At 40.4% G+C, this 23,685-nt stretch overlaps 1 protein-coding gene across 1 annotated transcript in view; it reads left to right on the forward strand.

Moving 5' to 3' along the window:
- The window catches only part of jag2a (jagged canonical Notch ligand 2a), a 34,755-nt gene extending 11,687 nt beyond the window's left edge, over positions 1–23,068 (forward strand). The window contains exons 4-26 of the mRNA XM_062995423.1: positions 3,249–3,503; positions 4,644–4,704; positions 5,710–5,840; positions 6,906–7,025; positions 7,782–7,895; positions 8,925–9,038; positions 9,922–10,035; positions 11,194–11,240; positions 12,235–12,408; positions 12,492–12,642; positions 12,749–12,913; positions 13,945–14,058; positions 14,174–14,287; positions 14,434–14,547; positions 14,899–15,015; positions 15,125–15,152; positions 15,326–15,411; positions 17,945–18,058; positions 18,674–18,789; positions 19,315–19,551; positions 20,228–20,359; positions 21,953–22,106; positions 22,232–23,068. Of these exons, the coding sequence (XP_062851493.1) occupies positions 3,249–3,503; positions 4,644–4,704; positions 5,710–5,840; positions 6,906–7,025; positions 7,782–7,895; positions 8,925–9,038; positions 9,922–10,035; positions 11,194–11,240; positions 12,235–12,408; positions 12,492–12,642; positions 12,749–12,913; positions 13,945–14,058; positions 14,174–14,287; positions 14,434–14,547; positions 14,899–15,015; positions 15,125–15,152; positions 15,326–15,411; positions 17,945–18,058; positions 18,674–18,789; positions 19,315–19,551; positions 20,228–20,359; positions 21,953–22,106; positions 22,232–22,677 (3,218 nt within the window). The 3' untranslated portion in view covers positions 22,678–23,068. The remainder of the gene's footprint in view (positions 1–3,248; positions 3,504–4,643; positions 4,705–5,709; positions 5,841–6,905; positions 7,026–7,781; positions 7,896–8,924; positions 9,039–9,921; positions 10,036–11,193; positions 11,241–12,234; positions 12,409–12,491; positions 12,643–12,748; positions 12,914–13,944; positions 14,059–14,173; positions 14,288–14,433; positions 14,548–14,898; positions 15,016–15,124; positions 15,153–15,325; positions 15,412–17,944; positions 18,059–18,673; positions 18,790–19,314; positions 19,552–20,227; positions 20,360–21,952; positions 22,107–22,231) is intronic.
- Positions 23,069–23,685: the final 617 nt, after the last annotated feature.

Consider the following 23,685-nt stretch of genomic DNA (forward strand, 5'->3'; position numbering starts at 1 on the left):
TTTAAACTCCATGATCCCACATATTAGTGGTTGTTTCCATTGCAAAGTGCTAAATTTAATTACCCCTCTTGACCAGTGACCAAACATACCAGAGCAGGCTGTAAGTGTGGGCCGAGATCCAGCGTTAATGGTTTATTGGTCGTACAGAACCGGCACTGGAGTGAGGCAGTACAGGTGCCATATTTAAAACCCACCTGCAATTGATTTTATTAAAACATTGTTGTGAAAAACAAAACAGGACACACAAAAAGAAACTTAAACACTCCATGAACTACAGCGGGCCAAACTGTTGTCCTTTTGTGGCTACTGCTATGGCATACAGTTAGTGTGGTGTTTTTTTGCTCTCAGAGTCTGGTGAAGAACGCCTTTACAGCATCACCTTCAGCAACTCGCACGTCAGCAGAATACAGGACCAGACATCACGGTTTTAGAGAAAAAGCAGGTGTACCTACAAAGCATGTGTGAGAGGGAGAAACCATGATCTATAGAAAAACTTCCACCTAAAGTGAATAATGCTCAATCATTTGCGCCTCTGTGCCCACTCTGCTGGTCGAAATGGCAATGCAAAAGGACACGCTTTAACAAGGCTTGCTGACAAATTACTTTAGCAGCTGCCACATTACAGGATTTGTATGTGTATAGTATACTGTACTGTAGGGTGCCGTGCAATGGAAATGAAGCTAAAGTGAGCTCACACGTTATCACCATCGCTACAACTTTTACTCTGTGTGTGTGTGTGTGTGTGTGTTTGAGGGATACATTTGTGCCTCATCCAGCTCTCCTTAGTAACAGGCCATAATTGCTTGACTTTAGACAGTGTGAATGATTGGTGTAAACAGTTAATGAAAAGAATTAGGTGATGTAGCAAGTATTACATATTTTCCTTTTGTCCTGAACTTCGGACAGACAGTCATAGAGAATTAAAAAAAGAGCTGATGACATGTTTGACGTGAACCAGCACACTGTCCATTTTATGTGGAAATTGGGCCAGTGTGTGGAAGCATTTAGTACTTTTTCTTGAAACTCATGGCCATGTATGGAGAAAGTAAGACGAGTGTGCATGTGTTCTGGAAGGGGGGGGTCTACAGCACCTAGCTAACATTTAGTGTGCACACACCTACGTATTTCGTCTGTGAATGTGCAAATGGTCTGTAAGGTTCTGTGTAGTAGCAGTTGTAAAATATATATATATATATATATATAAAAACACTGCTGTCAGTATAACTCAGAATCTCGGCAGTCTTAGGGTAAACAGCTCTGATGAATGAGCCACAATGTATAAGATGGTAAAATTGTGTAAAAATCAGCCGTTCTGGGCTCCCAGGTGGCGCAGCAGGATAATCCGCTAGCACACCAGCGCAGAGATTCTGAGCTCCCGGGTTCAAATCTCGCCTCTGCTACCGGTCGGCTGGGCGCCCTCTAGTAGGCAAGGATTTTTTTTGCATGACTTACTCAAAACCCAGGCTATGCCTTTTGATTGGTTCTTGGATTACAACTGACTGTCAAGACAAATTCCCACTCATTCCTGAGTGACAGTATGGGAATTGTTCCTGACCTGAAAATGCTTTCTAGCCATATTTATTTAGACAGATAGAAGTCATCATAATGACTAATGTACGTACATTTAAAAGGCCTTGCCACAAAACAGTTCTGTATGTATATTTTTGACATAGTGGATTTTGTGATGTCTATATTTTCTCCTAAGAAAGGAACAGTTGCAGAAATCATAACTGTTCCTAGTTTGCCTCGACATACGTTTGCTCCTGACTTCAACTTCATGTGCACATCATGAGGTGTGTGTAGCTCAGAATTCCTGCAGACACTCTGTGGACGTTTCACCTAATGTACCTAATTGTGGATGTTAAAAAAAGGTCACTGGTTGCCCTTAAAAATAAAATAAGGTTTTTCCTAGTTGCCCTTCCTCATCAGTTCCCCTTATTATTTCCTCCCTGGCTCCCAAACAGTCTGCAACTCTGCTTCCTGACAGATACAGAACCAGAGAAAGAAATGGTTAGCTCTAAAAAGCAGGAAAACACTCAGACTGTCCTGTTATTGAGCTCCAGCAGCCTGATCACTATTTTGTCTGTTTCTGTTCTACAGCACTTTGTTTTTCAGTCCAGGACAGAGGTGCTTTTTTAACCTCAAGTCTCCAAGTCTTCCTCCATGTTCTGAAACGGAAGCCATAAATGCTCAGGAGCGATTAAAGCATTTCCTCATTTCCTAGAGAGCTCTGTTGTTGTGGAAGGGTGTTATGCTGGGCTCCTTCCCATCACTCAATAAAAAATATTCATAACAACAACAACAATGGCTGATCAATTTAGGATTTCAGTGCCCTTAAAGCAATATCATATTGGAAGCCACGTCCGAAGGTACATCAGCGCAGGACAGGTTCTGATGTTTAGTTTTGCTAAGGGCCAGCAGATGTGTAGTGTTAAGTCTTACTGAATGTCTGCAGTAGGCTTGCATGGTGATAAGATGGTTAGTCTTGAAAACAGGCAAGACCTTTTATGTTAGGAATTCTGTTTATTTTTGTGAAAAACGAACACTGAGTTTCCTGTGCCAAAGATAAAAAAGACCATCCAGACTATTATCAGTGAAAGATGCAAAAGCCAACATCTGTCAGAGTATGGGGTGTTCGTGGCATGGGTGATTTGCATGATGTGTGAAGGTACTGTCGATGTACATTGGGATTTTAGAGGCAACTTGTTTTTCTGGAAAGTTTGTGGTTATTTCAGCAAGATGTTGAGCAGCCACAAAATGTTGAGCAGCTAAAATTTCATTTCAGGCAAGAATGGACAAAAATTCCACCTTCAAACTACAACAATTAGTGTCTTCAGTTTCCAAACCATTAAGAAGTCTCATTAATAGAGGATAAAACACATGGGCAAACATGCCTCTGTCTTAACTTTTTGGAGTGTGCTGCAGATATCAAATTCTAAATGTGTTTTTTTCTAAAAAAAAAAAAAAAAGAAAAAAAAAAAAAAAGACACATTAAAAAATACTAAAAAAAGTTAATTAATAAAACTTTGAAAGTCTTTTCTTCCTACATATATCAGTCAAATAAAGATTTAAAAGAATGACCAATTTACAGATTCTTTGTTTTATTGCATTTTACAAAACGTCTAAACTTTTCTGCAGACGGTCTGGCTGCGCAGACCAAGATGTTTTTTTGTATTTAATAGGACTGATCATTTTCAAAACCATATGTCCAGACGTGTAATGATTGTTGTGTGTGTGTATTGGTACAGATGAGGACTTGCTGATCGAGCGGAGTGTGTATCGTGGGGAGATGAATCCCGGTGATGAGAGTCTGGTGATCCAGCACACCGGCTCCTCCGCCAGTTTTCAGTACAGTGTGTGCATACGCTGTGATCAGCATTACTACGGCAACAAGTGCAATAAGCAATGCCGTCCACGCGACGACTATTTCGGCCACTACGAGTGCGATCACAATGGCAACCAGCAGTGTATGGAGGGCTGGACCGGATCAGACTGCAGGAAAGGTAGGTGGGTGGTCGTGGTGGTGGGTTACTGTGTATTTCTGTGTATACAGGTCTGTGTGTTTGTGTTTTAGCGTAAGGGTTTGGGTTTAAATGTTTGAGATTTAAATTCAAATCTATTTCATGATTTCACTTTTTTCAGCTTGTATGTTGTTGAGGTGTTTTGTTGGATGTCAGGGGTGTTACGGTGTGACATTTTCATGCCATAATGTAATAATTATGTATAAATGCCTTCCTTAATTAAACTGACATTATTCTTCAAGGTCATTTTTTCCGTTTTATCCTCCGTCTTAATTTACCAGCTGCACCAAACCTGGCCACGTAGGGCCACAGGCTTACACATTTTCCCCAGGACACACATTGAGCATTAAAGATTCTTTAAAACATATAGAGAAACAAGCTTTGCTCTGTGCATTTTTCACATTTTGTTTGTGATGGTGACCCAATCAGACAACCTTAAATACCCGTAACATGGCAGCTGCTTAAGTAGTTTGGCAGCTGATTTATGTCCTTTTGAATTTTCATTTTGGCCAGCAGAGGGGGCACTGAGGTGCACACGATTGATGTGTCAGTTTTTCTGGATTGACAGTCAACTGAGCCTTGTAAGTGTTAGTTTGCTTCAAGTGGGCGTTTTTCTATCTATCACGGTTTCTCCCTCTCACACTTGCCAGCTCCTTTGTTTGCACATCTGTTTTTTCTCAAACTATAATAGTAGGCCGCTTAGTCCAGTCAGAATGCCAGCATTCTGTAGTTTTCTGGGAATTTACCCAGTGTAGCATCATTTTAAAATGAATGTTACACATTTTTGCTGGAAATTTAGCAAAAACCTGAAGAGAAACAATGGGTAATCACTTGATTTTGTTTCGAACAGATTGATATGAATAAGTGTGTTTACATTTCTGAGATTAATTCCAGTTTAGGATGGATAAATAATGTATAAATAATTCAGCATTGTTTCTTTCTCACCTCTTTCGTACAGTAAAGTTAAATTCCTAATATAATGTCATACTCTGCTATCTTGCATTTGTGTCTTTTTTTCTTTAAGCTTGTGTTTTTTTAAGAATGCTAACACTACTCCATGTCTTGATGCATTGTTAAATTGCATAATGTGTGTGTGTGTGTGTGTGTGTGTGTGGTTGATAGCGATCTGTAAGCAGGGTTGCAGTGAGCTACATGGCAGCTGTACAGTTCCAGGCCAGTGCATGTGAGTCTGCTCATCTAAACCACTTAATTCTTGATTTTTTAAAAAATTTCTTCAACAAACAAGAGAAAACAAATCACAGCAGAATAACATTGTTTTATTCATTCATTCATTCATTGCCTTTTTTACTATATTACTGAGTGAATGAGTGTGTGTGCATGTGTGAATGAGCGAGTGAGCAGTTTGGGATATGCGGAGGCTGTAAATAGTTCTGAACGAAATGTGCAGACAGCAGGAACGAGGTTGTCACTGATACAGAAATAACACCACATCACCCTAAACCAACTGATTAGTTAACCTCTCACCTTGTGTGTGCGTGAGTGTATTTGTGAATGAGTATGTGATGGCCTGTAGTAGACTGCTGTCCTGTCCAGGCTGTATTTTTGCCTTGCACATGCAGTGTTTCCAGGTAGTGTCAGACCCAGAGCAACACTGAACAGTAAATGCTCCGAATGATTGCTGATTCAAACAATTCTTCACTCAGACACTGAGGGGTGGCATGGTGGCTTGGTGGGTAGCACTGTCGCATCACATCAAGAAGGTCCTGGGTTTGATTCCCAGTTGAAGCTGTTCAGGTCCTTTCTGTGTGGAGTTTGCATGTTCCCCCAGTGTCCATGTGGGTTTTCTTCAGGAGCTCTGGTTTCCTCCCACAGTCCAAAGTCTAACTGGAGCTACTAAATTGACCTGAGCGTATGTACATGTGTGTGTGAATATGTGTGTGCGTGTTTGCACTGTGATAAACTGACGATCTGTCCGGGGTGTTTCTTACTTTTCACCCAGTGAATAGATGCTGTGGTAAAACAGGCAATAAATGAATGAATAAATTAAAAATTGAGAATGATTTAGAAAGAAACATCAAAAGATTAGCTGCTGATTTGTCCACCTTGTCGTCTTTTTCAACAAAAATATGTCTAAATATATCACTTTATATGTCTGTTTAGGATTAACACACACACACACACACAAATTTAGATTTATTTCTGAAGGCCTGGTATGTTCTTGATGCAGGTGTAACTACGGTTGGCAGGGTCCTCTGTGTGACGAGTGCCTGCCGTACCCAGGCTGTGTCCATGGAAGCTGTGTGAACAAATGGGAGTGCATCTGTGAGAAGAACTGGGGAGGACTGCTCTGCAACAAAGGTGCTCACTAACAAACATGTATTAACTGTAAACCAAATACTTCCCAAACACACACACACACACACACACACTAAATATTGGTACCTGTGAATGTGTGGAACTCAATGAATAAAGCAGTTCTTCCACAGTGTTCCTGCCTTGCGTCAAGTGTTTTCAAGTAGAACTGTGCCTGCTGTGACCCTGACAAGAATAAAGTGGTTAATGAGAATGAGAAAAAAATGAAATAAAAAAATTCAGTATAAAAGAGAGCTCACTTTTTTTAGTGCAGCAATTTAATGGGAGGGCTCTTGTGTGCTCACCAGCAGCCTCTTTACAACCACATTAAAAAAGATCTAATAATTTATGGAATTTACTGCTGCGTTACCCGAGCGCTAGTGCTAATTTATTAGACAATTAATTGCCTACATGCACTATGCCACCCTACAACATCCTTCTATTTACCTCCATGAAAAACAGCCAATCCAACTGTGAAGAAGAGCATCTTTTTATGTCTGATGGGGGTAGCCAAAGCACAACATTTGATTGTCATCCCGTCTGGAGTGTGTTACTGCATTGTGCCCAGTGATTCTGGGAAAACTGGACCCACTACAACCCTGAACCAGGATAAAGTGATTGTTAAACAATAAAATGAAACAAAATAAATGAATGAACATCACTTCAATAATCTCAAGGGAAATTGTTTCGTTACAGCTCGCAGGAACAGAAATCTACAAATCACAAACCTATACTGCACAACCCTAGAGAAAAAAAGATAATAAATAGAAAACACAATAAAGACGGGATATACAAGGGCTCGGCTATATACAAATAAGGAGCTAAAATACAATATAATGTATGGTATAATATATACAATATATAATAGTACATACACAAATATATCTTCATGCACACATATATGTACAAATATGCAGTATATAAAAATAATTATACAAGTAGTACTAATAATAATAATGTGACACCTTGCAGTCTGTCATAATTAGATTGGCATAATTTTAAACAGTGTGCAGTATTAGTGTAAGACCACTGAGTCTGCAGGTGTCTTTATTCTGCATGATTTTTCCACAGATTTGAATTACTGCGGGACTCATTTGCCGTGTGTGAACGGGGGAACCTGTAAAAATACCGAGCCCGATGAGTACCAGTGTGTCTGTCCTGATGGCTACTCAGGCAAGAACTGTGAGATAGGTGAGGATTCATTACCATCTTCATTCACAACCCACACTTGCTGTATGCCATGCCAGGGCAGCTTCTTTAGATGAGCATGATACTGATCCCTGAGTGAACGTGAATTCGGCAGGTGAAAAAAGTGGTTGGAGGGGGTGTGTATTAGGCACGGGGTCAGGTTAGGGGTATGCATCAGAGAAGGTGATACAACTAGGTGACCGGATACCCAAAAAATCCAGAACCTATCATGGCTTACATGTCTCTTATTTTAACCACAGACAATATACTCACTGATCACTTCTTATCACCTGTCAGTGGTTGATTCCCACACAGAGCTGTATTGCGTACAGAGAGACATGCTATGCTTATGTGATGGGGTCACAACAGCAGTAAGGAGAAACCCCACCTGATCTCCCTTCCCTCAGATGTGTGTGTCCTAATTGCACAACTGAGATTAGATCTGTACTAGGATGCTGCGCCAACAGTTTTATTATCAAGTTACATAAATACGTTGGTTACCTAGCTGCAGTTTACGCTCACATTTGGAAATTTAGGTCAGAGTGACAGTTTGCTTCTCCATGTTTGGCTATGAATTATTAATTATTGTCATTTTGGGATTTCCTGCACTGAGATGGATACAAGCACAGCTGGAGAGCTAATGAGCTTGTTTCCAGTTGGTATGCAGTGACTGAGTGACAAGTACAGTATCTGTATATATACCCATTATCACCATTGTTATAACTTCTGTGTGTGTGTGTGTGTGTTAATGTTATCCAGCGGAGCATGCTTGCATATCCAGCCCATGTGCAAACGGCGGGACATGTCATGAAGTATTGTCAGGATTCGAATGCCACTGTCCATCTGGTTGGTCGGGACCCACATGTGCCAGAGGTATGAGATTAAGTCCCAGCTACACACAGAAAGCTTTACTTCAAGCATTTAAATTCATCTTCAGTTTGACTTCTTACAAAAACGAGAAAGTGTTTTCACATAAAGCAGATCGCTAGAAAGGGGACCGCACAAATTAGGGTTTTATTTGGTGGAGACACAGCAAGAAAGTGTGCTAGCTTGTTAGATGGTGGTGGCATAAAGGTTCTGAGCGCTGCATGTTGTGGCACCTCTGCTCAATGTTGTACATTTACATTTATGGCATCAAGTGGACACTTTTATCCAAAGCAGTCTACAATTGTGACTGATACGACAATGAGCCTTGGGCGCCCATGACCCTGTCGCCGGTCCTTGGACCACTTTTGATAGGTACTGACTACTGCATACTGGGAACACCGCAGAAGAGCTGCAATTTTGGAGATGCTCTGACCCAGTCGTCTAGCCATCACAATTTGGCCCTTGTTAAACTCGCTCAAATCCTTACACTTGCCCATTTTTCCTGCTTCTAACACATTGACTTTGAGGATAAAATGTTCACTTGCTGCCTAATATATCCCACTCACTAACAGGTGCAGTGATGAAGAGATAATCAGTGTTATTCACTTCACCTGTCAGTGGTCATAATGTTATGCCAGTGAAGGCACATAATCAACAAGTGCTCAGAGGATGTGAGAACCAAAAGAATAAAGCTAGTAAAAGAAACTATGCATTTGTACAGTAGTTATTAATAAGATGGTTACATTTATGTAGCACTGTTTTGGATCTCTGCTGCATAATTTCACCTCATTTATTTAATAGTTTTGATGTCTTAATTATTATTGTATTTTTATGAAGGTAGAAAATGTAGAAAACCCTGTATGTCAGTATGTTTCCAGACTTGTAAATACAAGTAAATGCATAATTAAGGTCCACATCAATATTAGCAGGTCATTTAAGGTTCTGTACCTCCAGTAGTTTTACAGAGACATGTAGACCTGATGCTCAGAAACACTGAGCGACGTTGTTATTTATCAAGTGTATGTTGTGTTTTAGATAAAGACGAGTGCATGTCCAGTCCCTGTGCACACGCTGGAACTTGTCTCGATCTGGAGAATGGATTCGAGTGTGTATGTCCACCACAATGGAAAGGCAAAACTTGCCAAATAGGTATGAGTGTGTGTTTATGTGCGATAATTCAGATAAACTGGATTCAAGTGGGGTGGTGTGCTGGTAGTAGTGCATTTCTGGCTTCCATTTATTTGCATGTTGAATTGGATAAGGTTTGTAACTGATTGCTGTTTGTGTGATCACTGTGTGTGTGTGTGTGTGTGTATGTGACCATGCACGTGTAAGTAGTGCAGACTACATGTCTGTTACATGATCAGTAACCTGACACCAGCCTTGAGTAAGGTTAAATATATCTTCGGCCCCGGCAACTGCCAGTCGGCGGGGCTAAATTTACTCTGGCTGGGGTAAATTTGGTGGAGGGGGAGAAGTACGGACAGAAGGGATCAGGTATTTTACTCCAGTTTTCATATTCAGTTCAGTAGGGGTTCATCAGCTATGAAGACAGAAGCCACTGAGTTTGTTTGTCGGACCCCCCTCCCCCCTTTTGTGGCTATAACAGCCTCTCCTTCTCTGGAAAGGCTTTTTACAAGACTGTAGAAATGTCTAGAAATTTGTGCTCACTTAGTCAATTGAGCATTTGCAAGCTATTGGACACAAAGACCTGGTTTGCAGTAGGTGTTCCAATTCATTGGGACCTGGACACAAAGGTTCAGGAGGAACTCCAGCAAATATAAATATAATAAAAACTAAAAGTAATGTTTATTTAATCTTATGAAGGTTTTGAAGTCATTGGTAATATAATCACTGTGCCATCACTTTGTATTAATGTTGCTAATAAGCCTGGTTCATGCCAGTACATGGAATTGTGGGATACTGTTTTTGGATGCATGAAGAGGAAGCAAAGAGGAATTTTAAACAGAACTGATTTGTACTGGACTGCTGGTGGTGGTTGTTTCTCTCTTTTTCTATTTTTCTTTCACAGATGTGAATGAGTGTATAAGGAGGCCTTGTTTAAATTCTTACTCATGTAAAAATCTGATTGGAGGATATCACTGTGCCTGCTATCCAGGGTGGGCGGGAAGAAACTGTAACATCAGTCAGTATATTAGCATCAGTCTCTGCCTCTGTAGATCAACACCACATTTCTTCTCCTTCTCTGCATTCACATGAACATTCTGCTTCTAGACTCTAGTCTGTGTAGTGTACTGAGCTCTATTCCTTTCATCAGGCTTTTTGGCCTCTGTTTACTAAAACTGATTAGCAGGCGTAAGACTGCCAGCAACCATTGTTAAAGGCTGCACTAATATCTCTTTAATTGGCACAGACTGCTGTCACTGGGGAATTGAGTTTATTTAAATCAGTTAATGAATAAGCGAGAGGCTTTCACTGCTTTTACTCAAGACAGCTTAAATCCACACAGGTTTTTTGTAAGGGTGGCTCCAGGGGTCAATAAGTTTGCTGAAACAGTTGAATAATGCACAAATAATGATTTTATTATTCATTCACTTATTTATTTATTTTAAGTAAGCACTTAATCCTGGTCACTATAGTGACAATTTCTGTCATTAATCGGTGTGAGGCCAAAACCTGGAGCAAAAATCAATATCTTAAGTCTTGCTTTCTTGCTTTCCTGCATGTCCTGTTAATGCAGCTTGATTTATAAATTTTGCATGTTCACACTGTAAAATACTCACTCTAAATGAATCAAAACATTTAATCATGTTAAAGCCACAATCTGTGATTTTGCATCGTTTTTAAGTTTAATTTAAAGCATATTAAATGTGTGCCTTTATGTCCTCTGGCATCAATGATTCCACCCAGCAGCCTGCTGGCAGGGTGTAGCTTGTCCCTTGTCAGACCACTGTCGGTGGGTATTTAACTTGGCTGTATGTAACACTCCTTGCTGTTTTGGAGATACATTAACCCAGTTGTCTGACCTTAACAATTTGGTCCTTATCAAAGTCACTCAGGTCTTTTTGCTGAACAGATCTGCTGCATTCAAGATGTAAACTACCATGAACTACCATCAGCCCAACATTTATTCCTCACCCTCAGATGCACAACTGTTATGAAAAAAGCATTGCCATCCACATGTTTGGGGTTGGTCTGAATGCTTTCCCCTCATTAGTGTATGTGCATACTATAAAGTTTAGTCTGAATAGTTCAAAAAAAAATCACACAGTGTGGCTTTACATGAAATGTCTAACTATCTTTCCTGATCATAATCTTCTCTATTGTTGATGATTATTTGCAGATATTAATAGCTGTCATGGTCAGTGTCAGAATGGTGCATCATGCATGGTGAGTAAAAATCCAGATTTTCTTTTAAAACACTGCAAATTGAAAATAACAAAGGCAAAAATACAATTATGGGGAAAACGGCACTCTTAAAACCCCAGAAACAGCTTTACTAGCATTTACAGATGGTAATGATTGATTAAAAGCAGACTAGTGTAAGAGAGAGAGCATGTTGCATCTTCACTCTGTATTATGCAAATGTTATGATCAGGTTGATGTGCACAATGACATATTTACATAAAGTAGATGATAATAGCAGGTGGGATTGCTACACTTAATCTGTTTGTAATTTACTAGCTTTCTTTCTACTGAAAGTTGGCATGTAAATTCAAAATGTGAAACCAAAACGCATCCAAAAACCTGGTTTGGCCAGGACTTCAGAAAGATACTTTTGGCAGTTGCTTGTACCAGAGGAGCCTGTAACCTCCTATTTTCCGTGCTGTCACAATGAAGATATGGGTGATCTTTTCTTATCCCAGTATGAATGAATGATTCCTTGTGGCTGCCCACATTAGAAGTTGCCAAAGCAGATCGTTCGTCTGCATATTTGATTTAGCATTGTTGTTATGCTCCCATGAATCCAGGCTTGGGACCAGCACTAAGGGCCCCAATGACTAGGTTCACATACCGCCATGCTATGATACAAATATTTAAGAAATACTTTTACAATACAATACTATTAAATATTCCTGTTAGATTTTGGTAGTTGGATTCAGGGACGAGCCTCCCAGTCTAGTAGAAACTTGCGAATGTGGAAGAGAGAGCATGTCTTGGCTGTGGGTTGCAGAATATTGTGTAAGCTAGTTTTTTTGATGATGTGCCATTATCAAGGTTTTACAATGTTGACATTGGGATCGGTTAACACTGGCAGATCAGGACATGCAGTGATCAGGCACTTTTCTATTGTCATATTACACTGACACTGAACACTGCTGTGAGCTGGGAACCTAACTGCTGTGTGTATGTGTGTATGTGTAAATGTGCGTGTTCTGTGTAGGATGGCCATCATGGATACACGTGTCAGTGCAAGCCAGGGTTTGCGGGTAGGCACTGTGAGGTGCAGCAGAGTGCATGTACGAGCTCGCCCTGCCAGAACGGCGGTCAGTGCCACACCGTACCCCGCGGTTATGAGTGCCAGTGTGTGAACAGATACACCGGGACTAACTGTGAGGTAAATAATGTTTATACAATATATGTTTTGTATCTGTCTGTATCCAGCGTGTCCTCTTTTTAACTTCTTCTGTCTCTGTTTAGGTCCAAGTAGACCCATGCTTTCCAAACCCGTGTGTGAATAAAGGTCAGTGTCACACTCTACAGTCAGGGTTTTATTGTGTCTGTGCTGATGGGTATGAGGGAAAGACCTGTGCAGAGCTGACTGATCACTGCAGGACTAGATCATGCCGAGGTGAGACGTCACACTACACTTGTCATTTCTGTAAACAGGGTTTGTTTCTGAAATCTTCCAACCAAACTGAAAAATACAAATGTTTTCTGCTTTGTTCTTATAACAGTGATTGACAGCTGCACCATTGCTGTAGTGAACAACTCTACTGAGGATGGGGTTTGGCACATCTCATCCAACATCTGTGGTCCACACGGTCGCTGTACAAGTCAGTCAGGAGGCAACTTTACCTGCTCCTGCTTACCAGGATTCACTGGGACCTACTGCCATGAGAGTGAGTTATGACAGATATGAGTACACACCCGGTACTGACTCCAACAACAACAACAAAAACAACGAAATAATCCAGGAAATTGCTCAACCATTAACATCTGTAGTACATATGTAGTACAGAAGCTGTTTTATGATCATTTAAAATTCGTCCTAATAGGAAGCTGTAGTGCTTATTTATAAGTTGGTCACATCGACACTGTGGTAAAAACTTCTGGTCCCAAAACACTGCACAGGTAACAGCTGATCATTATAGAGTCAGAGACTGGAGCCCTGGAAATACAGCATGGAAATGCAGGACTTCAGGATAAGTGTTAGTGCTAAGTGCCATAAATGTAAATGTTACACTCATCATGTTGAACAAAAACTATTGCATTAGCCAGACTTCATTATCTTTGGCCAGTTAGGTACAGTCTTATGCAAAAGTTTGGACACCCCTGGAAAATCTCAGTGGTTCTGTAGGCCAGCCAGGTGTTTCCTTAAGAAGCCCTGCGATCGAGTGGAGCTCTGCCCAGGATATTCCTTCCTTGCTCCCAGTGTTACCCTGTGAAACTTTTGCATGGGCCAACTTTCAGGTTTTTATTTTCTGCCCAATGTTAACTACAGTAAATAAACAGTAATTGTGCATTACAATGTGCAGAAGTTACTTTATATCAACTAAACATGCAATTGAGTCTCTACCGATTGTATACTTGTGTGTTGCTAGCAAATTTAATAGAACAATACAGCTGTTAGCTCAAATGACTTGCACCAATTTCTTTTTTTAAATTCCCTTAAATTATTTGTTGTCAAGTCCCATTTTCTAGCCGAGTCCTCACAGCCAGAGAGCAGTTCCAATTTTGCTCTCCTGTATTCCCAGCCATGAATGACATTGGCATCTGTACCTGGGAAAACAGATATGACCAAAACCTGCCAATCTCTTTTCAGAAGAGAGTTTTGAACCTACTTTGTCAGAGCCTTGTGCTGTGACCCGTCCTGCAACTAATCTAGGTATCAGCTTTGATATTGGTTTGATGTGATATTTTCTTTCTGCAGATATTAACGACTGCACTTCGTCTCCCTGTCTGAATGGTGGTACATGTCTGGATGGTGTAAATTCATTCACATGTGTTTGTCCTGATGGATGGAAGGGGCAACTTTGCCAACATGGTCAGTCTGCTTCACTCGTTTCTTCTCGGTTCTTTTTAATACTTTGCTCAGCACATGTATTTCTCACCATCATCTCTGTTTCTTCTGCTCCTTCATCCCTTGTTTCTGGCTGCAGAGGTGAATGAGTGTGAATCAGAACCATGTATGAATGGTGGTCACTGTGTGGACCAGATGAATGACTTTTATTGTCACTGCATCAACAACTGGAAGGGCAAGACCTGTCAGTCACGTAAGTTTACCTGTGTGTGTGTGTATGTGTGGGATGCACCATCATTAGGTGTAACTTCTTACACCTATATTTTGCAGATTTTTTAATTGATATTTACAATTTATCAAAATGTGGGTGTTTTTAATGTGCGTGTGTGTGTGTAACAGGAGAGAATCAGTGTGACTCTGCTACATGTGCTAATGGTGGAACATGCTACGATCATGGAGACCTGTTTCGCTGTGAGTGTCCAGCTGGTTGGAGGGGCAGTACCTGTAACCTAGGTAAGCTTTAGCTCTCAGGTTTGCATTTGAGTGGTGCTACCAACCTGACTGGGCACCAACCAGGCACAATTTACCATGCCTGAGGGAGGGAGGGTCAGATAGGCTTTATCTTTTTTCCAGCTACAAGAAAACAAGCTTTGTTTTCTGGTGGTCAGTATGAGCAGTGAGGGATACACATAGAGCCAAGTGTAACTGACTAGGGGTTTGTGTAGTGGTGGGGTTTGGTCTACTAGTCTGCTGTTGATTGTTAATTGCCAATAATTGTTGGATCAGAGCCTGATGATGATACATCATTGAGATTGTTGAATATTTAAGGCCTTTATTTTTCCTCCCCTGTCTCTGTACTTCCAGCAACGAACAGCACATGTGACTCTCAGCCATGTGCCAATGGAGGAACTTGTGTTGGAGGGGGTGTAGCACTCACCTGCATCTGCAAAGAAGGATGGGAGGGGCCTACTTGTACTGAGAGTAAGGCCACACCCACTGACCATAACAATGATCCCCGTAAGGCTGCTTTCATATCTGTATAGCTCAGGAATCTAAAATTGCTGATTTTGTTCTTTTTTTCTTTTGGTAGACATTGATGACTGCAATCCACATCCATGGTAAGTTGTGAGCCACTACACAGACATAAGAACACACTTTGTTTACAACTGGAAAAAATCTCTACTTCTGTTAATTACAGGCTAATAATGCTAACACTGATTCTTCAGCAGGGTGGTGTTGCTAGTGTGCACTGCATTATCATGATGATATGTGTATAAACTTCTCTGTACAGTTATAATGGCGGTGTGTGTGTTGATGGCGTGAACTGGTTTCGATGTCAGTGCGCTCCTGGATTCGCCGGCCCTGATTGTCGTATTAGTGAGTACATTAAATACTATTAAATATTATTTTATGTGCTACTACGTAAATAGTTGTTGGAGTTTGTGTCACACAGCAACATGGCTTTGTAAGGAGCTGTCTGTAAGAAGTTATTTATCCCCCAACCACACACAAAAACGGGACAGACTTTTCTAAAATGCCCCTTAGTGTAAGTGAATGAATGTGTGTGTGTTTTGCCCTGCAAATGATTGTTGATTTGTCAAGTATGTGTTTCCTTCTTGCACCCACAGTCTTCTGGCTTTGGGAGCCAGAACCACAGCAATCTTGACCAGGATAAAATGTGTAGTGAATGAATACACTACTTAAATGTTTTTATTTAAGTGGCTGCTATTGCAGCAGCAATAAGATATCTGTTCAACCACCATCCCCCATCCATCAGACACAGATATACAGTGTATCACAAAAGTGAGTACACCCCTCACATTTCTGCAGATATTTAAGTATATCTTTTCATGGGACAACACTGACAAAATGACACTTTGACACAATGAAAAGTAGTCTGTGTGCAGCTTATATAACAGTGTAAATTTATTCTTCCCTCAAAATAACTCAATATACAGCCATTAATGTCTAAACCACCGGCAACAAAAGTGAGTACACCCCTTAGTGAAAGTTCCTGAAGTGTCAATATTTTGTGTGGCCACCATTATTTCCCAGAACTGCCTTAACTCTCCTGGGCACGGAGTTTACCAGAGCTTCACAGGTTGCCACTGGAATGCTTTTCCACTCCTCCATGACGACATCACGGAGCTGGCGGATATTCGAGACTTTGCGCTCCTCCACCTTCCGCTTGAGGATGCCCCAAAGATGTTCTATTGGGTTTAGGTCTGGAGACATGCTTGGCCAGTCCATCACCTTTACCCTCAGCCTCTTCAATAAAGCAGTGGTCGTCTTAGAGGTGTGTTTGGGGTCATTATCATGCTGGAACACTGCCCTGCGACCCAGTTTCCGGAGGGAGGGGATCATGCTCTGCTTCAGTATTTCACAGTACATATTGGAGTTCATGTGCCCCTCAATGAAATGTAACTCCCCAACACCTGCAGCACTCATGCAGCCCCAGACCATGGCATTCCCACCACCATGCTTGACTGTAGGCATGACACACTTATCTTTGTACTCCTCACCTGATTGCCGCCACACATGCTTGAGACCATCTGAACCAAACAAATTAATCTTGGTCTCATCAGACCATAGGACATGGTTCCAGTAATCCATGTCCTTTGTTGACATGTCTTCAGCAAACTGTTTGCGGGCTTTCTTGTGTAGAGACTTCAGAAGAGGCTTCCTTCTGGGGTGACAGCCATGCAGACCAATTTGATGTAGTGTGCGGCGTATGGTCTGAGCACTGACAGGCTGACCCCCCACCTTTTCAATCTCTGCAGCAATGCTGACAGCACTCCTGCGCCTATCTTTCAAAGACAGCAGTTGGATGTGACGCTGAGCACGTGCACTCAGCTTCTTTGAACGACCAACGCGAGGTCTGTTCTGAGTGGACCCTGCTCTTTTAAAACGCTGGATGATCTTGGCAACTGTGCTGCAGCTCAGTTTCAGGGTGTTGGCAATCTTCTTGTAGCCTTGGCCATCTTCATGTAGCGCAACAATTCATCTTTTAAGATCCTCAGAGAGTTCTTTGCCATGAGGTGCCATGTTGGAACTTTCAGTGACCAGTATGAGAGAGTGTGAGAGCTGTACTACTAAATTGAACACACCTGCTCCCTATGCACACCTGAGACCTAGTAACACTAACAAATCACATGACATTTTGGAGGGAAAATGACAAGCAGTGCTCAATTTGGACATTTAGGGGTGTAGTCTCTTAGGGGTGTACTCACTTTTGTTGCCGGTGGTTTAGACATTAATGGCTGTATATTGAGTTATTTTGAGGGAAGAATAAATTTACACTGTTATATAAGCTGCACACAGACTACTTTTCATTGTGTCAAAGTGTCATTTTGTCAGTGTTGTCCCATGAAAAGATATACTTAAATATCTGCAGAAATGTGAGGGGTGTACTCACTTTTGTGATACACTGTATGTGTCTGTGTGGGCACCCAGTCGGTCATAGCACAACTGAGATTAGATCTTAAGATCCCAACGGTAGTGGGTTAGCGTAATTTACTGCTGTGCACACCCAAGTGCTCATTTTTAAAAATTATGTATTAATTTAGTACTTAATTTTCATTAATCAGTGTCCAAACCCACTTTAGAAAAACTAGGGTCAAGGCTGAATCACATAATATTACCGGGCATATTACCGGGCAACACACACTCTGCTATGGCATTTCACCCATAGAGCATCCAGTTCACCCAGTGGAATGTTTTGGGGCAGTGAAAATAACATACACATTATTTAAATTGCAGATTAATCTGAAAAACATAATTTAACAATAAATACGAATTAAACCTAAGAACAAACAGTGTTTCAGTCACATTCATACCAAGTTATTTTACTGCTCTGTTTTGATGAATTAATGTATTTATTTATTTATTATGCTCACACTTCTCTCTGTAGATGTGGATGACTGTCAGTCCTCTCCCTGTTCTTATGGATCGACGTGTGTAGATGAGATTATTGGATACCGATGTGTGTGTCCTCTGGGCCGAGCTGGACCTCGCTGTCAGGACTGTAAGTGCTGCTGGAGAAAAAAATAAAGAAATTCACCTCTTTCTACCAAACACTTTCTTTTATTGATATGGAAAATAAGCATGTTAGTATTAATGTAATATACCATATACATATCCTGAGGACATGGGTTCAAATCTCATCTTTGGTCAATGTCTGTGACGAGTTCAGCATGTTCTCCCTAGGTCCATGTAAGATTCCTTCAGGTTTTTGGTTTGCCCCAGCTTCCTAAAATAAAGAGAATAAAAATGGTACTCTGACATTGGCTGGTTTTGGCTGTATTCCTGCCAAGCCCATCACTGCTTTGCCCATAATTGTAAGTCAGAGAGTAAACGTGTACATTGGCATGTGATGGACTGCCACTTTGTCCAGGTGGATATCTCGTGCCCTTGTGTTTCTTTATGGTTTCTGACTCACCAGGACCTTGATCAGGATGAAGTGGTTACTGAAAGATTATTGAATACATTAAAGTTAGTTTAATCCTGTTTTAGACTTACTGTTAAACTTGTATAGACTTACTATTGATGTGCAGAGGGCAAGCAAGTAAGAATTTCATTGTACAGTGTAACTGCTGTTTTTGATGTGCACATAACAGTAAAACTCTTGAATCTTCTGTAGTTGTTGGAGTTGGTAAGGCGTGCCAGCGCTCTGCTTTACCTGTACCTCATGGCACTCGTTGGGAGGAGGAATGTAACAGCTGCCAGTGTGTGAACGGAAATATCAAGTGCACCAAGGTGAGCACACATCATAAATATTAAAAATGTATGGCACATCAATCTAATACGTTAGTCCTACCACTGTCAATACACTCGAGCTTGAATCTCAGCTGTGCCATCCACCTGGCCAGATGCTCACAGACACAACTGGCCGTGTCTAAGACAGGACAGGCTAGATGGGTAATTTTATTTTCTACATCCTAATCATTATTTTAAGCATCTTGCATCTGAAATTGGTGCTGTTCTGCTTTGCCAGTCAAAAGTTTGGAGACACCTGATTAAAGTAAATGTAATTTTGACTAAGTGAAATAAAAAAAACATTAAAGGAGATTAATTAAAGGAGATTAACCATTTCATTAAGCTTGCCATGCAAAATGCAATGCAAAATATTGCAAAGTTATTAGGATAAAAGGTTTATACTAAAAATATTTAAAAAAAAAAAAACAATCTAGGACTGGGTTGAAACATTTGAGAGGACATATAATAAACAAAGCTATATTGTCTTTTAAACATTAATCTCATGTTTTGTGTTGGTTCATGTAGGTTCACTGTGGTGGCCAGCCCTGTCTGCTGAGCTCTGATGAACCACCGTGTGCAGAAGGTCAGGAGTGCACACAACATCACTCTGTGTTTTGTCTTCATCCACCGTGCCAAAAGTGGGGAGTGTGCTCTGATCTTAATGGTCCACAGATCAGCACTGACTGTCAACCCAACAACGGTTACTCTGACGCCAACTGTGCACGTGTCACTCTTATATTTGAAATCGACACTGTGCCACTGGTGAGTATATTTAAGTGCAGACGATTGAGAAATCAAAATCAAAAACACTATAAAGCTTCAGTGCTCATTGGCATCAATTATACAAGTCTACAAGTAGGGTTGGAACATTATTCTACCAAAATATTTTCCCTCAACTGACATTTTAATGATGCTGGTAGAGAGATGGACTGGTGAGGTTTGAACCCAGCTCCTGCAACCCCTTCTGTCCTACACAAAGTCACCAATTTGAAACACTGGCCACAAGGCAAGAAAACACTGGACTGTGCACCACTCCATCTCAGAATACATTTTAAGTGATAAGTGGACCTAAACCATACAGCTAAATCCCCCCACAGCTTAACAAAGCAACCAGACTTCCTCACTGCAGGAGTCAAACATTCATGATTGAACATCCCACATGAAATTCATCACTTAGTGAGAACATTTATTTGAATAAATAAGTTGTATCTTATGTACTGCTGCAGGATGGCTGTACCTAACACACACCCCCTCCAACACTTGTGTAGTAGCTCAGTTGTGGATTTTTCTGTTACTTCTTTTAACTGTAGAACAGTTGTTAACACTTATTTACACGAATTAATTTTGATGTCTTCAATTTATTTATCACACATTTGTGTATAACAAAATGTCTGTAATAAGCTCATACATTTAAAAAATGTGGTTTTGTTTTTTACAGGGAACAACTGTCGATAAAATCTGTTCAGAACTCAGATTCCTTCCAATAACTCGAACCCTTGGCCAAGAACACACCCTCTTCATCCTCTGTGACCAATCACATTCAAGCACCAATGCGGTGGAGGTCGCCATGGTGAGACTGGTTTCGTTGGAAGTGATTTAAACAGTTCAGTGTTTTGTGAAACGTTGAGGATCAGTTTCTCTCACCTAAAAGTAATTTGTCTGATTGGCGGCACTGTGAAAAGTTCAGTGGCAAGCTGGGCCAAAGTTCAATCATACTGAAACATGCTAAATCATGCAAAACATGCCAAATCTCCTGTGGTGTGGTGGTAATAAAAATGGCAATAAGACCTTGAACTGTTTATAAATGCTTTTGGCATTATTTTATACATATTTACTTCACCACTATAAGGTTTTAAAATGCACAAGACTCCTACAGTAATAATCACAGTAAATTAAATGTTGTAATAAATATGTTGACTTGTGGTGTGACATCACTTCAAATTAAATGACATGCCTTTTATGAAGGTACAATTAATTCAATTCTCCTGTGTTTTTTGAACACTGCTAAGGCTATAAATAATATATTTTTATCTTATTTTTATTTTAGTGTAATGTGATGTCACACCGCAGGACAATTTAATTCATTTTGACCTCCGTTTGTCAAGTACCCACACACAATCCTATACACTTATCAATTATTTAGTTTTGTGTGTGTAAACCTTTTTGTCTGATTCTGTTTGGTTTCTGCCCTTGGGTCCAGAGTCGGACTTTTTCTTCCTCATCTGCTCTCGTTACAGATTTTACTGTAACATCACTGCTTTTTGTTTCTTCATGTCAAATATCAGTTTCTATTTCTCTCTCATCTTGGCGTTTGGTTTCTTCGACCATTTGCTTTTTGAGTTTGCTCTCACTCTGTAAAAGTGCACTTTAAGCCTTTTAGAAATCTTGACGTTTTTCAGAAATCACTTGTAAAACTTTTGTTTTTGTCTCTGTGAAGGTAAAAGCACCGTTAAACTCTTACACACATTAATTTTCCTTTCAGCTGTTTATTGTTTATCCCCGTCCGCCTCTGAAACTTTTACCCACAACAGGACCATGAATCATCCTTCCCTACATGCACAGTCATCTCAGGCTATCCAGAGTTTCTGTAGGAACAAGAGACTGCAGCTGATATTTCTTTACCATTCTGAGCCCTTAATGGGTAGAATCCTTCGTTAGCATGTTGAGGGCATGTTGAGTTGTTATTTTTGCATTTCTATAACTTTCAAAAATCACAGATTTTATGTATTTTTGAAGGAAAGTGCCACATTTCATGGCAGTCATTAAATAACACTCATACATTAAATGATAGAATAATGGAAGCTACAATACACAGCACAGCCTACAACATTCAGCGATGGTGTGAGGCTTCGCCTCCGTCCCCTGTGCGTCCACAGAACTAGTTGGAAGTTTTTCAAACTCAGTTACCCAAATAGTGTTTTTAGCTGCTTTAGATTTTAACATCTTGACTTATCGATTGCTAACTAAATTGTCGTAGGATCGCTAGGACTGCCTAATAGTGCAAATTAACCGGTAAACATGAGACACTTTAACACAAATAAAAACATTTTAATTGCTAAACACCTTAAAGTTTGAATATCATAGCAAATTGCATATTACACCTTACCTATAACTAGTCATCTCCGTGTCTGGGTCTCACTCTGTCTTCTTCTGTCTTCTGTAGTCATTTGAAGAAACTGCAGTGTCTCAAGAGCATGCAGACATTCAGGAAGTGGTCAGCTCCATCATCAGCGCCCTCTCCAAGAGCCATAACAGCACACTGCTCCTGGCTATCAGGGAGGTGAAAGTGGAATCCCAGGTCATGCCGTCCTCGCCAGGTGAGTCGGAAGGTTTTTAATGCGATCTGCTGATGAACCTATGGACTGCTGCATTACTGCCACATGACTGCTCGATTGATAAAAATATACATGAGTGAGCATACATAATTCTTCTCTTTTTATAGGTTACCTAGTTCCTTTGCTGTGTGTGTTGTTTGCTGTGCTGTGGATCTCCTGCATGGTGGTCTGTGTCTGCTGGTACCACAAGCGCCGGAAACAACAAGAAAGCAACACCACTCCAATTGAACAGAGCATCAATAACCAACGAGGGGTGCTACTAAACACCCAGCTTCCTCACAAAGCCAAAACAAACACTTCAGAGGACAGACAGTGTGTTCCCTACCCACTGGACCGGGTGGGAGACGGAGCGGAGAAAGAAGAGGAGGACAGAGAGGATGATGATAGTGAAGAAGTGCAGGTGAACAAGTATCCTTCTCTGAAGTACACTAAACGAGAGGTAGTGTACACAGTGTGCACCACAGCACCTCCCTCACGGACACAATACAGCAGCAAAGATAACAGACAGAAAGACGTGAACCTAAGTGAACAAGTGAACGATCATTATGTATGAATCAAAAAAATCTTGTATCTGGATATTTTCAAGATTTAGAGTCAAGATTTTTACTCCTTTTGTTTCTGTTTACAGTCGCATTTGGAGGATCTGGAGCTAAAGACGTGACAAAGGTGCTCACATTTGAGTCAAGTTTTTGTGTTAAGCATTTGGCATGTGTCCCTTTCTAGCACTCAAAATTCTGCTGAAAATCATGTCAGATCAGTAAATGCTGTCGAGTCGTCACTTTCAGTTTTCTTTTATATTGTATACAAATTATTTATAACACATTGAAGCAAAAAGTCAAAAAGAGATCATTTGCTTTGTCTTGCTTTGTTTGCTTAGTTATTTGCCACTGGATGGTTTTTATAAAACAAAAAAATCATAAAAAAAACAAGGAGAATTCGACACATGACGATTAAAGATGTATATTAAGTCCTGAGCATTTGCAGCACTTGAATTTCTTGTATTTTTTTTTTTTTTTTTTTTTTTTTTTTTTTTTTTTTTTTTTTTCATTTTAAATAAATGCACTTGTTTAATAAATACACAGTAAATGTGCCATAAAGAAGTATTTTTTGTATGACATGAATATGGAGGTTTGTAATCTAAAACTTGATGACACAGAGCAGCATCGTTGTATTGACATTTTCTGCATTTTATGATTTGCTGAATGGCTCTATTGAGTCCCCTGAATCTTAGTAGTTCTTTCTCTGGTGGATTAGTAAAGCCTCACAACTCTCTGCCTGTAAATAAAAATGAGAAATTGATAAAACAAGGACCAGAATCTGAGGGTGTGGCAGGGTTTCACCCTCATAGTTAAAGATGTATCCAGCATAGTCAGCTCATACTTTGATTTTGACATTTTATTATTTTTGTTAAGACCTGGTCATTGTGTCAAGTATTTGGTTCAGTTACAGCTGCATTTTTAACATTTTTTAATGTGCGGACTTTTAATGTCAGGGTGAGCAACGAGTGACCACGTGCTTATGATGTAAGTTGATGACACAGAGCATCCCAGATTTGTTTAGT

Source organism: Trichomycterus rosablanca, chromosome 5 (assembly GCF_030014385.1).
Source record: "Trichomycterus rosablanca isolate fTriRos1 chromosome 5, fTriRos1.hap1, whole genome shotgun sequence".
NCBI lineage: Eukaryota > Metazoa > Chordata > Actinopteri > Siluriformes > Trichomycteridae > Trichomycterus > Trichomycterus rosablanca.